This window comes from Calliopsis andreniformis, chromosome 8 (genome assembly GCF_051401765.1).
Source record: "Calliopsis andreniformis isolate RMS-2024a chromosome 8, iyCalAndr_principal, whole genome shotgun sequence".
NCBI classification, from domain to species: Eukaryota; Metazoa; Arthropoda; class Insecta; order Hymenoptera; family Andrenidae; genus Calliopsis; species Calliopsis andreniformis.
Window position 1 is genome coordinate 7,632,091 of NC_135069.1, and position 17,856 is coordinate 7,649,946.

The 17,856-nt window shown below is 36.6% G+C and overlaps 1 protein-coding gene across 9 annotated transcripts in view; it reads left to right on the top strand.

Moving 5' to 3' along the window:
• LOC143182093 (rap guanine nucleotide exchange factor 2) overlaps positions 1 to 17,856 on the top strand; it is a 143,080-nt gene that overhangs the window by 103,554 nt on the left and 21,670 nt on the right. Inside the window, exon 1 of one of the 9 annotated variants that reach the window (XM_076382841.1) lies at positions 13,774 to 13,942. The exons of the other annotated variants lie outside the window; for them this stretch is intronic. Coding sequence (XP_076238956.1) covers positions 13,823 to 13,942 — 120 coding nt within the window. The 5' untranslated portion in view covers positions 13,774 to 13,822. Of the gene's footprint in view, positions 1 to 13,773; positions 13,943 to 17,856 lie in introns of those variants that run through there. 9 annotated transcript variants of the gene reach the window in all.

Sequence of the window (17,856 nt, forward strand, 5' to 3'; positions counted from 1 at the left end):
TGGGGAAGGCTGGTCTTTGACCTCCTGGCTGGGAGGAATTGAGCACAGACTTCTATAATATAACGCTAGGTACAAGTGTATAGATATCTACATATACATAATATGTATGATACAGGGTGTCTCAGATTTTAAACTTTGACAGTGTATTTTGCAAGTATAAATAAGAAACAATTGTTAGATAAATAGGGGGGAGGTTGGTCTTTGACATCATGGATCTTTATAACTTTTGAATAAACCTCTAAGTGACCTATGTTCATGTAACATTTTTTTCTTATTTAGGTCCATAGAATACACTGACAAAGTTTGAATTTTATACAGGATGTTACAGAAGTAGGTGGCCAAACTTTGGTAATATATTCTACACCTCTTAAAGATGGAAAAAGATCATATAAATATGTATATATTTCTTCGTTTTCAAGATTTTACATGAGCAGATATCACACGTAGAATTACGAGAACTAATATCATCTTTTTCTGATGTTGGTGTCGAAATGTGTGGACACAGTCGATTAACTTGCCTTTTTTTTTAATTTACATTTGACGTATATACATGTAGTTTAAGTGAAATAGTGAAGCAAGGGATTAATTAACCTCACGTTGACTTATTAGAGAATTGATGTACAGAGCGTTCTATGTAATTAATATAGAATTTCAAGATGTGCCTTTCATTTCATAATTAATTAGCTACTTGAATCTAAATCTTAACTGTTTCTTCGTACGTATAATTTCTGAGAACTCCAACTTTCTTTGGTGTATTTTCTTCTTTCAAAATATGGAGAGTGATTGTTATCTTTAATGAAACTACAGTTTTCTTTTCGTGAGTGAAATGTAGAGTGAATATATTATACATGCATACATCTTAGTCATAGAGAAGTTCATATTTGTCAGAACAGTTTCTAAATTCTAGGAAATTTTGTGATAGTAAATTTACATTATTAATAAGTTACAGGATTTAATATGACAAAAATAATCGTCACTGCAATATGAAAAAGTCTAAAATTAATGATCTTAGTACCTACACTCAACTCCTAAATAATATCACTAGCTTATTTATACTCCATTAGATCCTAGAATAATGTTTCATCTCCATATTAATTTTCCAGTTTCCCTGTGGCTACTTGTCAGTTCATATTAGTCACTGCATTACTTTAAAGGTCTGTTCCAACAAATTCAATTTATTTGCACACCAGTTTCTCTTCACTATAGACTCTCCACTCACCCACAACAATATTATATCAAATAAGAACGTTCTGAAATCAATTCTCTTCTGACCTCAACAGCTCACTTCTTCCTCGCCAAAAATGCAAGGAAGATTACCTAAACACAGATCCAATTTTCTCCAAGTAATTTCGAAGCGTGCTAAAGACAGCAACAAGCTCGTAACGAGGCAATATCGTCTCTGTCACCTCAATTGTCAACCAGGCAATTTCATTATAATACCTATCCACGTTACTTGCGACCCGGTTTACTTACGCTGAATCAGAGCAGCCCGAGGGTGTCCTATTTCCCTTTCTTTTTAAACTCACGTTCCAAGACGATTAACTTCCGGCGCTAAAACCTAACCATTCAAACCCAAGGCCCCTCGACACATCCTCCACTTCCTTTCGCCGATCCTCGGTCTCCCCGCGAAAGCGCGCAGACACATAGAAATGCCTTCCGCTAGTTCTTTTGAACCGCGCGCCCGACTTCGCGTCGTTTATATACTCGTCGCGCTCTTTGAACTCCCGCGGTTCGCGGAAAGTCAGCCTGTTGTCTTCTGCCCACTGGAATCCAATTAAAATGACATAGGAGCTTCGTAGACTGTTGAATAAGGCGATACGATCGACTTTTGCGTCTATACAGGGTGTTCCATAACATGTGGGACTTCAGGAATTAATTGTATGTCTGAAAACTATGAAAAAAGGTCGTGTGAACACGTGTCCTATCTGTCTTCGTTTATGAGATATGAATTTTCTGTTTTAATCACCATTTGAAGACTCTCTATCATTCCTGGTGTTTCTCGAATTTATTATAATATAGGGAGTTTCGTAAAGTGTGGCCATGGTTTCAGGATCCACTTCAGAAGTAATGGAAGTTTGAGATGCATAGATGTATGAATTATTATTTGGGAAATTTTTATTGCTTCTTGGAGTGCAGTATTTGGGTATTTTGGACAAATCTATAATCATATAAAGTTTCTTCTGTGGATTAAAAATACTGGAGATAAAAAAATCCTCATTGACGGTTCATGAATCATTGTTACGAAGAAGGTAAACAGTGATCATCGAGACAAAAGGCGAACTTTAATCCACATCTGACATCATGATAAAAGAATTACGAGAAAATACGAAGAGTAATGTTGAATCTGATTACTATGGTTAAAAACTAAAAAGTACACTGAATACTGAACTATAAGCTCTCGTACTTAAATGCTAAATCTTTTTGTGTATTAATGTTATTAATGTTTGCTCCATAATTAGAAAAGTGAAAAAAGTTTTATAGTTTTATAGGTACATATTTTGTATTGAGAGATCAAATAATTAACAATTAGTCGAGAAATGCAAGTTTAAGAGTATAAAAAGAACCGGAACTTTCGATTTCTCTTTTGTGTCTAATACGCATATTAAAGGCAGTTTCGAAATCCAAACAAAAAATTCTTGCTGGAGGAACTAGTTTTGCAAAAGAAAAGTACTCGTTTTTGTTAGCAGTACTCGATCTCGAAGAGAATAGTCGTGTCAATAATGATCAAATTCATTTAAAGAATAACCCGAACCAAACGCCATAGAGATTCCAGGTATTTTTTAAATTATTCATTCGATATATCAAAATTATCTTTCGAGAGAAATCGTGTTTTTAATGACCAATAAATGACTTTCCATTAATTAATGAATTATTTCTCCCACAAAAATAAAGAAACTCAGAGTATCATAAGTTCGTCCAAATTATTCAGGGAATTATTCCGGTTCAGCTTCTGAGCAAAAACGAAATTCCTCTTGACTGGCTGTTCTTTAAGCCTTTAATTAAGTATTACGATCAGGAGTGACAAGAAACTGCATACACTTCGACGAGATTATCCTTTCACTCGCAACAGCGAACCATTTTAATTTCCATTGAAATTATTCAATCTCGAGTAGTTGTAACAATATCCAGAAAATGTCTATTATAAAATTCTGTGATGAGTATTTTTCAGATGACAGTTTTACTTATGTTACGTCAAGTAAGGAGTAACTGGGGGTACAAAAAAAAATTGTAATATTTTGTTTAGCAATACAGTTGCAAGCAGATTAATTTCAACTTATTGTTAGTTGTGTTAATCAAGATTATTTATTATTCATTAGATTCAGAGTAAAATTCATCTGGAAAAAAAATCGATAGACAGATTCAAAGCATCATCACTCTTTCAATTGCTCATCCTATTCTACTAAATACTGTAGTACCTGCAATAGTCAAACTTAACCAAATTAAGCATCCTTTAATTTCTATATTATTTATAAACAATATTTCCAAAATTATAGTAACTTCAAACTCAAGAATAGTTTCTTAATGAAAACCTCTTTTCTTTAAAACAATTCTATGAGGTATCCTAAAATATCTAATACCTTCCTTCAGAAAAAGAAGTTTTACAGTACATAATACCAAAATCTCAACCAAATATCCATAATAACTACACAAATACTGACAGCAAATGGTTCCCTTCTTCGCTTCTTAAAAAAAACATCCCCTCAAAAAGCATAAGTACCACAGAAAAAGGCCCGCTGGACCCAAGACATCCCACAAAAAATCCCTCCCACGCAGTTCGAGGTCCATTCCCCAAGTGTGGATCGGGCTTAAGCCACAGTCCGCGCTGTTCGACGACGGAAGACGAGACGGGATGCAACGCACGAGCAATCCTTAATGCGTATTGTACAGCAGGTAAAATGTAATCTGCAATCAGTGAAGCGTGTTGCGATAGTATTGGTCGCGGCGCGCGGGCAGGTTCTGTGCAACTGCAAGCTGCAGGTGCATCGAGAGAGCCGTGCCGCCGAGGAAAAAGATCTGGGTCGAGCGTACGCTTCAACGGAGTTCCCGTTGTCACGGCGGAATGTTAAACGCGCTCTTTTTATTGTTACGTTAACGCGATTGCGAAACGTTGCGTTGCGCGTTACGCTGTTGACCCCTCGACACCGTGGGACCAACGCTGTGGCTGGAAGGTGAAGCCACTTTTGTGACATTTTTGAAAGATCCCAGCTGAGGCCTTGGCTCAGATCTGAAAATTTATGTTTTCAGAAGGAAGAAAGGGGACTGAGAATTTTTGAACAGTATCAGCTGAAATTTAATATATAGAATTTTATATTTGAAGAAAGAAGAAAAGGGTCTGAGAGAAGTTTTTGTTTGGAAATCAGGATTCAGGATAACACGAGTTCATTGAAGAGTATTGGTTGAAATCTAATATATAGAATTTGATATTTGAAGAAAGAAGAAAAGGGTCTGAGAGAAGTTTTTACTTGGAAATCAGGATTCAGGATAACACGAGTTCATTGAAGAGTATTGATTGAAATCTGAAATATAGAAGTTTATATTTTAAGGAAGAAGAAAGGGGTCTGAGAGAATTTTTTCATTTGAAAATAAGGGTTCAGGATGACACAAGTTCATAGAGATCTAAAATACAGGATTTATATTTTGAGAAAAAATAGAGGGAACTGAGAGAATTTTTTGATGAATTCACCGTTTCATGAATTGGCCAATACGAGTGCTATGGACGTGTATACAGACCAGGATAATAAAGTATTCCGTGCATATGCAACCCATTCGTCAAAAGTATACAGCAGTGAAAGGATTAAATTTGAAAACTTTGGACGCCACAATCTTGGAAACGAAAATATGTGACTTGGGTTATATTGTCTTACAAGCACAGAATTGTCTATGAGAAACGGGGAAATTTGTGATGTATTTAATGGCTGAAGTTACTTGGGAATAGGTAGGGCAGATACAGATACAGAGTGGTACTGAAACTCAAATCGATAGCAGTTCTCAATTTCTTTTGAGTGATAGATTGAGAGTGCAGGATTGATGAGAACAGAATTTGATAATTTTTGGAGCGATTTTATTCGGAGCACGAGATCAAAAAGTGAGTGTGGGGAAATAAGCTGGCTTTGAGTCTTAGAAAGTTTAGAGACACAGTGGATTTTGAATGTATGATGGACTCTTTTATGTAGATTTTCTGGTATTTAGGATTTTGGTTATTTAGTGTATTAATGATAAAGATTGAGGAGGATTAAGAGTAGAATTGGAGAGTAGGAATTAAAATTATTATTAACTGTATTAAAGATACATAAAACAGTTCTAGAACCTGTTAAATTTATTTAAGTACAATTACAGGTAACATTCACGATTATGATAGTCTCGGAAATGTCTGGAATAGTAGAATAATTACCAATGAAATGTATTACCTAATGGTGAAAACATCGCCACTACTATTTTCACTAATAACTGACATAATTTCGTGTTACATAAACCACAACAGCCAATATGACTGAAATAATACAATATTACAATATTCATTTTCAATAACAACTGACATATTTAGTATCACAGAAATAATAATCAACAAAATAAATAGATGAGTACATTAAAAAATATTATAAAAAAAATAATCTAAAGAAATATAAAACAATCTTTCAGTGTATTACAGAGATTTCAGTCCTCAAAAATATTCGTAGATCAAGTCACAATTTCCGCAAAAAATTGTTAATAAATCACTAGTCGCAGCTTTTCAAGTTCTTCGCAACAACCACAGTCGAGAGAGTCTCCTCAAAATGCGGAACACCCACGAGCCATCCGTGTAGCGAGTTACCGCAAATGGAACGTCACTGTTCCGACTTTCGAGCTCGCTGAAATCGAATTCGAAGGAGGAACTTTTTCCTCGGTGGAGGTGTTCGCCAGCCACTGAGGGGATGGTACTTCAAGTCGGTTTGGATCTCATTGCGGTTGACACTCGGCTCAGTCTGCATGGGAGAGATTACAGGAAACGTCTCTCAGTCCTATTTGCACTAGGACTGGGCATACTTGTCTAATTTCTATGTATGTATTCAAATATTTGAACTTTAGTAATTAAATCGTTTGACGATTTAGGAATATCGCCAGTTTGAGTAATAAAAATTTTCTAATACTCAAGTATTCAAGTGATAATAATATTCTAATATTTAGTTAGAGTATGAACAATAAGAATACTCTAATATCCAGATATTCAAGTAATAATAATATTCTGATAGTCCAGTGATAGTAATATTCTAGCATTCAGATATTCAAATGACTAGTAGTAATATTCTTTAACTATTTATATTTCAATATTCAGATAATTAATGATAGCATTTAAATACTCGACTATTCGAAGTTCATTCGTAACGCTCGAGCACTTATAAAATATCCAAGTATTGAGTGACTCGAATAGTCCCAGCTCTAGCCAGCACATGGGACACGGGACAGAAGAAGAAAGGAAGAAAAATTCACATCCGTGGAGAAGATAGCTTATCAGTCTTGTGCCGGACAAGCGGCACCAGTCGCGTTTCGTCTCTCAATCCGCTTGGACGGAACCGCGTCGGGCATACAATCAACTGTCCTTAATTTTCGACTCGTCGAGGTCTGTTCCGACTGTTCCATTTCGCAGTGTCCTCTCATAATATATTCGCTGCCATCACTGGGCTCAGAAGTGTACGAAACACGTTTCTAACGCTATCTTTGCGTGTCAATGACTCCTGGCTCTTCCATCAGTGGAGGAAGCAAAAGAGAATTAGAGTGCTTCTAACGAGAAAAGTAAAAATAGTGAAGAGCTTATGGTGAATAGCAAGTGTGTTCTAAAACATTCTCTCAGGCTATGTTGCGAAATGTGCTTGAAAATTGTTTCTTTAATAAGTGGATTGTGCGAGGTCGTCGAATGGAAATCAGTGGACGTTGCTATAGGAAATTTCGTTGATGTCAGTATGGTGAACGAGCTGAAAGGATAGAGCCTTCGAAAGGTTCTATTTCTTGGAATATCCATTCACTAGATCAGGCTTGACCCCACGGGTCAGGGGATTTGTTCCTCGAATGGTTGGATTATCCAGTCTCTATTTCTCCTTGGGCTGAGCTGTCTTTTGCGTGGACACGTACATATTTTCTGAGAATATTGGAACCATGGTATTCTTTGTGAAAGGAAGAAGTTGGGGGAATAATTTTTTGGTTTCGAACGCTGTGATCTGATTAGTGATAATTCGTGGAGTATTTTGTGTTTCCTTGACAGCGTTCGTTATGTGTGCCCACATTATCTATTTAATCAGTTGCAGTTATCTCAGCAACTCGTTGATATGAACTTGTCGGTTTCTATATTCTTTGATTACGGATGATGTAAATTCACACATCCAAAACAATTACTTCTCGCGTAGAAGCTATTTAGATAGGTAAATGGTGCTATTTAAATAGATAAAATTAATTAGCGTTATTTGTACTTTCAATTGAATTTTTCTTTTAATACACACTGTATTTTCAGCTTGGCTTAGCCCAGGGCAATTAATATACTTTATATTCGATCTTTATAGGAAATAATTCTGAAACTGAATTTCAAATGAATTTTAATATTTTCGAGCTATGAGTTGAACGATTGAAAGATTAAGACACCAACCCTTTTAGGAATACTAACACAAAATTCTTTAATAAGAATATAAAAAATCTTGTTATATAAAAGATTACCATCTATTAAAACAAAATCTCAAATCCAAAATTATTAGTCTCTATTTTTTTCTTTAAATCATTTCAATAATACTTTTTGTTCAACTAATTTCATTCCCTGTTATCAGCTGGTAAACCATTATATCTGTGAAATTTCTCTTATTTATAGATTCTATTCATCCCTTGTTTCATTATCACATAAACAAGATACGCAGAGCACAATAAAATAGTCTTGAATCCACAAACGAACCTTTGCCTCGTCTAAACTGTATTCAACTGACAGTCCTATTGCATTAGGGTAGATTGAGTAGAACAGATTATTCCAAAGGATCTCAGGAAACTCTATCCCTCAGAAGACACTCAGTCAAACTAGGCTGAACCAGTCCTTAGCTGGTTAACCATTTAGCCGTAGCAGTAATTGAATTTGCAACGATAATAGTCCTATCAAACAATCCAATAGTGTTGCAAGCCTGAGGAATTGGTAAATTAATTTGCAAGACCAGGAATTTGTGAAATGCATAATGAATTCTTTATTTACTTCAATTGTAAGAAAGATGAAATTTTAGACAATTTATGGACCGAGTAATTTGTAGTTTTAATTTCATTTGAATATCAATATATGTTTTGGAACAGTATGAAAAAATGTGAATAGTAAAAATATCGAAAGTATAATAGAAAAATAATCGTGAAACAAATTAATTACTTATTTAAAGATTTTAATTGTTAACCCTTAGCATACCAAGGGGTGTTCCATGGCGACTCCATATCCTCAAATATGAAATGTCATATTTGCAGACATTTCTTTTCTTGTCTTATAGTGTCTAACTTAATATTACTGTACTCAAGTTATTTTACTTTGTTCATTTATTTAAATACAAAAATAACAAAGGAAAGAGAAGAAAGATAAATCTTGCAAACCTGAATTAACAAATAATCTTACGTTGTACTTGTGTTACAATCAGTAAGATTAATATTAAAATAAAGAAGCAATAAAACTAATTATAAATAAATAATATCCTAATGTGATCTCATAGGATCCCTCTTGGTAAAGAACATTAGTCACCATACCCTAGTACTTAAAGATTAATTCTGCTCATACGAATCATTTAATTGCTCCTATAAATCCATTCAAGTTATTTCTCCATACATCATATAACTGGAGCTGAGCTGCCCACCCAGTTAATCAGGCACTATTAAAATTTCGTCCCCCAAACGTGGTTCCCCTGTACCCTAGTTGACGTCGATTGACGTAACAACAACAGTGCTCGAGTTGCAGTTAGATTTTCACTCGAGCAGAACCGAAAGAGAACGTTGCGGGTCTGGTCGTAGCATAGCGCTGCCGAGAGAGAGGAATTTCACGGTTGTTTCTTGCCACAAGTTTTTCGGTTGCTCCCGTGACGCCAATGGTGTCGAGACGAGGGACCGCGGGAAGAACCGAAAATAAAGTAGACAGGCGCCGAGAAACGCGTATGAATATGCGTGCTCCGCGACGACGAACCCTCTGCTCCCTGCCCTCGGCCGCAGAGGAGGTCTGACCGTAGGAAATTTTTAGCTCGTACATCCGTGTAGCGACCGTACAAATCCTGGTAATGCAGCCCCAGGAGACAGTTTACGCGGCTGCATCCGTCACTAGATTTTCCCTCCTCCTGGCCACTCTTTCTCATCTGCTCCCCCTTCGCCCTGACCCAGCGCTGTTATTCATCTTAATAATTCTCCGGGAGCACCAACCACTCAAGACTGCCGTGTAAATATTTCAAGGGAATTTTTCAGGAGGGCCACTCGTACGGTTGGCCACTCGTGCCACTGGAGAATTCCTACCCCCTGGACGTGCTTTTTTATCATCTCGTAAAGGTTTCCTCGAATTCTTCACTCTCGACGGTTCTGGTCGATTTCGGCGAGTTTGCTCCACGGGGAATCGCGTCGGTGGGTTAATTTGCGATACTGCAGAGGAGAGTGGTGTTTTCTCTCGAGCAACTGGGGATGTTTGCTGTGATTTCGTGGTGGCAACGTTAGATAGGTTACTTCATTTTGTGAAATGATGGTAGTTGCTGATGATGGTCTGTTTGGAATCTTTTATCCTAATTGTAGTTGGAGATCATAGTGTATGATAATGCATCTTTAAGGCGATTTGTTAAATTGAGTGTTTTACAAGACAGTCTTTATTTCTGCTCAGGAAGAAAGTGATTCCAAACTTATGGCTAGTAGCTTGAGTGTGTTCTAAGAGGTTGATTATGAAGGACTTATTTTAGGTCTGAGTGAAAGGGATTCATTGTCTGAAAATGAGTGGAAAAATTGGATAAGTTTTCTAGGAAAATTGATGATGTTTAGAAACAAATTTGGATTAATTAATTCTAATCTGATAATGTTTTTAGAAATGAAGTTTCATCCTTGAATTTTATAGTACCTTGAAAGATTATGTACCTAACACAATCATGTTCATTCTCATTATTACATTTTCTGTAACAGACGTATTCCTCGCGAGACACTGCAGTTCTGATTTATTTTGCTGCCCCAGGATTTTCGTCTGAAAATACATGTGCATCGTAATACCAGCTGCGGTTATTTGTTATACATAACGAGCCCAGATTCCTTTAAAGCGGCTTACCTTCATTAGCGTAATGCTGATGCATCATCAGTACGCTTTATTATGTAATGGCAGGTTAAGGATTAGCGTTTGAGCTGTTCCTTGTAGTAATCCCTGATGCATAGTTATCTGATTTAGTTTCCTGTGTCTGTACCTCAAAACTTAACAATTTCTTGTGAAGTCAAAATTTTTCAATTAATCAAAGTGTGTCTATTAAATTATGTCTATTAGAGGGTCAAATTGTGGAAGAACTTTTTTACACCATAACACATATTTTGATTTATACATCATGATAATTAAATTATTTGGAATCTTTTTCTCTTTTGTTAACCTGACTGTGAGTATTAGATTAATCTCACAGTAAGTCAAATAGAATTATTAATTTCTTAGTTTCTTGGGTGCTCTGTACTGAAGACTGTCTCATATTCCTCAGCGTCTCCAGTGGTGTCATTTTCCACTGCAGGTCTCTCCATTTGCTTTCCATGCCTGTCAACCACGCACGTTTTCTTTCGTGGACCACCTGAAGCAGCATCGTATAGAAATCGTCCCGAAATTCTCAAGAGGAGGTCGGACCTTCGCAAGTGGACCGCCTGGTTTCGACCAAGCGCCGAAGTTTTCCCCAAATACATAGTCTGGCGTCGCTTTCTACGACACGTGTTTGACCATGCGTCACGGTCCCCAACGTTCTCGTAAAAGTCACATGCAGTCTGAATTTTGTAATAACACGTTTGGGAACAGGCTGTATAAATTGCGACACAGTCTTCCTTTTATTTCTTAACGCTCCATTTTTAATACTTTTCGAGCCAGCGATGTTAGGGGTGCATAGACGAGGTGTGACATAATTTTTCGTTTTAATATTCCGGCCTCACTGCCTCTTTCTGTCTACTTTCACTGAAACTGTACGCTACAGTGAAGTTTCTTTCTCGTTTAGGAATTTTTGTTGTGTTCGTAGTCCATGTAGTTAAAACTTTCTTGCAAAAAGTAGCCTCTCTCTTGACAGGCTTTTTTTACATAACGTGGTCATTATTATAAATAAAAGAAGTGTGTAAATACTTGTATTTCATCTCGGTTGTCGCATTCGTAATTGGGCAATCAGAGAATAAAGTTGCATTTTTATTGATTTCTTCTTTTGTACATAACTGGATTTTATGAGAGAAAATATGAAGAGAAGTAAAACCGTTATTTCAGACTTTTTAAATCATTTATTATTTTAAGAAATACAAAAACGAAGGAGGGAGAAATCAGTCAGGCATGAATGACCCCATTGTATGGTGCACTGTAGTTAAAGCTAGCACTGCGTCAGGTGCATGAGTAGGTTGAGACCTAATTTTTCTGTTTAACGCTTCTGTGCATTTTTATTTAGGCTCGATGCAGACGAACGGTTTTTTGCCTCGTGTATATATATCTTTCCTTGTTTTCCCAATTGAAAATTGAAGTTTTCTATTTTTTATGAATTTTTTAGGAATTTGTCAGGTTTTGAGTATCACTTTGGCAAACAGTCTCGATTTATTTATATTCTTATTTATATACCCATGTTTCTCTTAACTTTCTTCAATTTCCACTTTTACAAACATACGATTCTCCGAATTATTTCCTCATATTAAGGAATTAACTTTATCTAAAGCTCCAAGAGAAAGATTAAAAAAATTACGACATTCAATTCACAGACGATTTAAGCGGAAATTAAACAGAATTTTGTGTGTGTATTACTGAGCCCGAATGATACGTCCAACAGACAAAAACAGCATTTCTAAAAATTAATATATAGGTATATAAAAAAATAATCATAAGAGTAATTTTGACTTCTATTGTACATAGATCACATTTCAATATTAATAATTTCAGAAATGAAAGGAAAAAACGCCCCTCGAGTTTCCCTCGATTTGAGTTTCAGTAGATCTCCCCAATCCTTCCCAAGCCGCGGCAAATTTAAATTTCCCGTTCGCCAGCAAATAGCAAATTTCCTCTCCCCAGCACGCGTCGCTCATAAAACATCCCATTGGTCGACGATAGCACTATCGCAGGCATGTTCCGTTTCGCTTCTGTCTCGTACAATCTGACAGCGAGGCGTCGTAACGTTCCCCTACGTCAGTGCGTGCGTAGTCACGTGACAAGCGGGTCGAGTCACTCTTTGGCCCTCAAGAATCGTGGACGATTCAGTTTATCGTGACCCGCGACGTGCTCGAGACGGCAGCGGCAGGCCTGTTAGTCAAGGCAGCCACGGTTTCGCGCCTTCCTTTCAGGGAAAGTCCAAAGATACTTCGACCTTGATACGCGACCAGTCCATAGAAACGTTTCGCCGTCGATCGGATTGTGTGTCGGTGACTTATCAGTGACACTCGAAGCGTGCCATTTTAAGCGGGGCGACAGTGCTCGGTATGCATCTCTCGCCAACTTTTGCCTCTGACGTGTCTCGTTCCTCGGACTCGCAGGATGTTTAGGAAGCAAGAGCTAGTCACTGTTGGCTGTGGAGCAAAATTCTATAAGTCACATTCAGGGGAAATGTGAGTTTATGGCGTGATATCTTTGTAGCTCAGCGACAGTGGACTTATTCGGTCGTAGAGTTAGGAAAGTGAGACTCGCAGAGTGGTTGAATATTTCGAGTGAGGAATGGCTGTAGAGTGTACCTGTTTTTTGGAGCAGTGTACCTATTTCCTGGGGTATTAGAGTGTATCTATTCTTTGGCAGACATTTAATGAGAATATTATGAAAGTGTTTTCGAGAATTGGTTTTGTGTTGACCTGACCAGCGTGTGGGTCATAGGTCGTGGGAATATTGAAGTGTTAATGAAAGTCTGAGTCTCTGGGGTATTTGAAGTTTGAGATTTGTATTTTTTATGAGGGATTAAATTGAAGCTTCAGAACTTTGGATGTCAATATGGGTCACTCAAATGCCAAACTGATTAACTCTATGAAAGAAAAACCAGACAAATGACTATAGAATAAATAATACATTTCAAAATTTAACTTCAAGTAAAAGTAACATAGTTTAATGAATTATTCAAGAAGCGATTAGTTTCGTTCCTGAGATACTGAATTCTTGACCAATAATTTAAAGTTCATCAAAATAGCTTTAGAATAATTTCATTATTCTGAGTCAGTAGCATTTGTAAAAAAATTGCTTCGGCTATAAAATCGAAATCCTCACGAAACCCAGAGTTAATTAGTGTGCCTTCCAAAAGACTCATTTCTGACTGATATCGTTTTGCCTCGCAGCCACATAGATACTTAATCCATAGAGCCCACAAGAGCACGTGAAAAGGCAGCTCAGTGCAGTCGAACAGTCCTCGAACGACCACAGTTCTGTTTAAGCAGTGAAAAGGGAACAGATGAGAAATTGTGATCGTGCAACTGGGATACCGTCGTCGAAGTGATTCTAGTACGTATCGATATTCGAGAAATCTCCTTTGGGCTCGAAATTGGAGTCCCAGTGAGTGGTGTTGCTCGTGTCTTAAGCTGGGATAGTGATCCAGAATGGGAGACGGAAAGAAAGGGTGTTTCTGAGAGTGTGTCGTGATGAAAGTGGACAACAGCGGATCAACGACCAGAGACGCGTGAAGAATTCTGATTCACGAGGATGTTGAAACACATGAATCGGACCGGACGACCTCGGGTCATCGTGAGGAAGAGAAAAGGTCGTTCGTTGTCCAGAAGCTGGCCTGGCACACCGAGGCCCTTATCGGTCGTTTCCAACGAGGTAAAGAGACGTTCTCTTTCGTAATTAAGGAAGTTCTGTTTTATCTCTGCCCTGGTGTTGTATCTTAATGGCAACTCTGTTTCTCAATAGTCGTATGTAATATCGAGAGAGAGAGGAAATGAGCACGTTCGGTTAGGCTTTACCAAATAAAAGGCACGAAACTCGGCATTTACATATGCCAGGAATATTTCGTGGAATTATTTGCACGAACGTTTGCGCAAGGATATGACCGTGAGATAACGTTTCAAATGAATCTCTATGAAAATAATTTGGAAAATGTAGATCGTCTGATGTCAAATATTCTTTTTGCTTAAATTATTTATTTGAAATTTCGGTGTTTTATTGTGAAGGGATTTGACTGTTCTCATTTCGAGGTAATTATAAATTAGATAAATACTTATTTGTTGATATCTGGAAGATAACACTCGATTGCATGGAGTGATTCATCATTCTGGTAGTTGTTTTTAAAGTGTTTTACTTTTCTTCTTGATTAATTTTATTTTATTTTAGATTCAAGAGCTTGAAATTAAAATAAGTCAATATTATAGTAAACAAATTTGTAAATGTAAATTTTGTAAAATCCCCAAATTAGAATCTTTTCTTGAATTAGTTCAAAGAAATAATTACAACTTTGTTGAAAAATTTTCCATGATGTTTAGAATATCGCGAAACGGAGTCCGACAATGTTCAAGTCATTCTAAATAAATATTTATCTCAGATAATTAACCAAGCGAGTTCCTAGTTTTTATTCATCGAATATTTTATTCAGATAGTATTGATTTACTAAATTAAATATTTTCTTTAAAAACCTCAAAGCTATTCTATTTCCTCTCACTCTCAGCTCTGACAAAACAGTGCCTATTACATTCTACAATCTCTTTTCTTCTGTCGACTCGCGAACTTACAGTAATTAAACACATTACTCCATTAAAATTCACTTGTAATAGTTCCAAATCTCTCTAAGGGAAACTTTTCCCTGCGTTTCTCAAAAATTACTAATTTATTTTCATAAGAAGGTACTAAGGTACCACAGCAGCACCTTAAATGAATGAACGAAATAAGAATCACGCGTTCTCCCACAGTCCAAAGCGCTTATCAGTGCAATTGGTAATTAATACACTCTTGATAACACTGTCCTTTGATCGTTAAAGTTTATTGAAAACGAAATGAAACGGGTCGACGTTGATTCGCGGTAGAACGTCAGTTTATCGTGTGTGCTCGGCTGCACGCGTGTGTATGCAATCGCCCACGCAGAGCCAGCCACGAAGGGCCCACGCAGAGCATGAATATACATATAATGAGGACGAACGAAAGATAGAGAAGAAGGAATGCGAGAAGACACAGACAGAGGTGATCGTTTATTATTGAAGGATCGGTTTGCAAACACAGCGCCAAACATACGATTTGAGGACAAAATTGTCCTCTATTGTAGCACAGTTGTGGATATTAACATTTGCATAGGGCTAAGTCCTTCGATTAGAGCCTTCTCGATAATGTAGATTTTACAATTATTTTATTCCAATTAATCCTTAAATAGTATTAGTATTTAATAATGTGACAATACTCCCTAATTATTTGTCTGTGGTTTTGTCCTGTACGAATTTTATTAAATTGGAAAGATTCATGTATAATATTTGAGGGTCATAATCTACTTATATTTATCTATAATATTTGAGATGTGTTTGTAGTTTGAATTGAATGGTATTTAAAGACTTAAGAAAATAAGTCAGGTTGTATTTAATTAAAATACACAACGATATCAAATGCTAAATAAGGATGAAATCTAATTAGATTGGAGTAAAAGTCAGACATCTCGAAATCAGAGTTAAATTCGACTAATTAGAATGAATTTGAATAAAATTCGAGTTTCTTCGAGAACTACAGAAACATTTGAAATACTGGATTAACTTTTCACATGACGAACCATAGATCACCGTTTCTCTGCATAGATATTCATGAGGATAGATAACTATTTTCAACCGTATTATATTAGTCTTGTATACCATTATGAATTCATTTGCATATATCCCCACTTTCAAATGAATCTATTTCTTATTCCAATGAGAGTAATTATTCATCTCCTCTATTTATTCTTTCCATATCAAATAAAAAGTGCTGAATTCTACAAAAATAATAAAGAAAATTCAAAATGTATTCATTAAGCATAAATTTTAGTAGCAGTAGTCACATGTATTAATTTAATATAAAAAATACACTAAAATTAATCTTAATTCTATAATTATATTAGTCTTAAATCTATAATTAGTCTATTTAACGATATTGTGAAATAATTGCAGTCTGTTGCGTTTAATAGAAATTACTTGCCAGAGGTAGTAGAATAAGTACCTACATATTAGCAAGTGATCCCAAATTTTTGCAATCTACTGCATTAATTAGATCACCAATTTCTACTGCCATTTTACTTCAATCTTTTATGTATACAGGGTCTCCAACCTAAATATTTCCCCTGTTTCTAATAACACAAAAATCGTTCATGGCATAATTAGAATAATTTGAAAAAAAAAAGTATCATAGAAGAACAATTTTTTCTGCAGAATCATTTTGTCTAGCTTTTTAAATTTTCGTGTTATCAAAAACAGAGGAGATATTTAAATAGCCTGCTCCATCTCGAACACCCTATACATTAAAATATGGAAGACCTCCAATTTCAAACTTCACGTTTCTTTTCTCACGCGATTCAAGCATCGAATACGAAACACCGTATCCGACAACGCAATCGACCAGCGCGAGGAGCCGAGACAAAAGATCTTGACCCGCTACCGAGGGCGACCGAAGTGTTCCACAGTGTCAGGGTCAACGGTTACCAAACCATCCTGGGTAACGCTGAGAGGGTGGAAATATCGAAGACGCTCGCGTTTCCTGACGTCGAATAAAAAAACACGCCACGCGAAGCGTCTTGCAAATCGGTTCAATCGTTGTTTATAATTCGTCCATTACGCAACGTAGGAGGAACAGCGCGTGCACATTTTCTGCATTGCCCGTTTACGGGTTGCGTCACGGAGCTGCATTTCGCGACCGTCCCGACTCCGCTGAACGAGACGCCTTTGTAATTCGCCTCTTGATAAACAGAGCATAGCGCGCGATCCACTTTATTTCCCTTTTGCGCGATTGTTTACGCGATCGCGAGCCGCTCATTGAGAAATCGGATCCGCGGCCGTTTCGAGAAGCGCGAAATCGAGACGAATCGGTTCGAGTGGTCTCTCTTGGAGATGGGGTGAAATATCGATAGGTCAATGGAAATTGGAGAATGTGGTAGGTCATCTGGGGAGCAGAGACGAAATTTTTGTCGAATGGTGCTTGACGAATAAATGTAAGGGAATTTTCTGTTCGGAATCAAATGTGTGTAGAACATAGACGCAAGGGTCAGAGTGTATTAAGTCTACTCTTTTTTAAACAATCATGTTTTACGTAGGTACTCTGCATTGAAGTTTTCATTTCTTTTGATGGTAAAAATTGTAATGTTTTTAATTGTTTATTTTTGATGTGGGGTAGAAAGGATATTGAATTCTTCATACCTTGTTGTGAGACAGGGTGAAGACCAATTGGTATTTTTTAGCTGTAGAATATTTTAAATCCTTCAGTGGTTAGCTATAATAAATTTTCCAGACTAGATAATTCTAAGCTCAGTTTCAAATTAAGTTAGGTTTGGACTTTGGATACCTATTTCATAAGAATCTTTAGAGCCATAAAGTACTACACATGACCAGTTTTATGATGGATATTAAGTTTCGCTTTTCTGAGATATTGTGAGAAGTGTCCCAATTGCACAGAAAGTTTCCTTTAAGAATAAAAATTGATATATGGACAATAAAGTTGTAAGTCACTGGTGATTGTAATATCCTCCCAATGGAAAAGTTAATGCACCAACAACCGTGACAGATGAATAGCGTTTG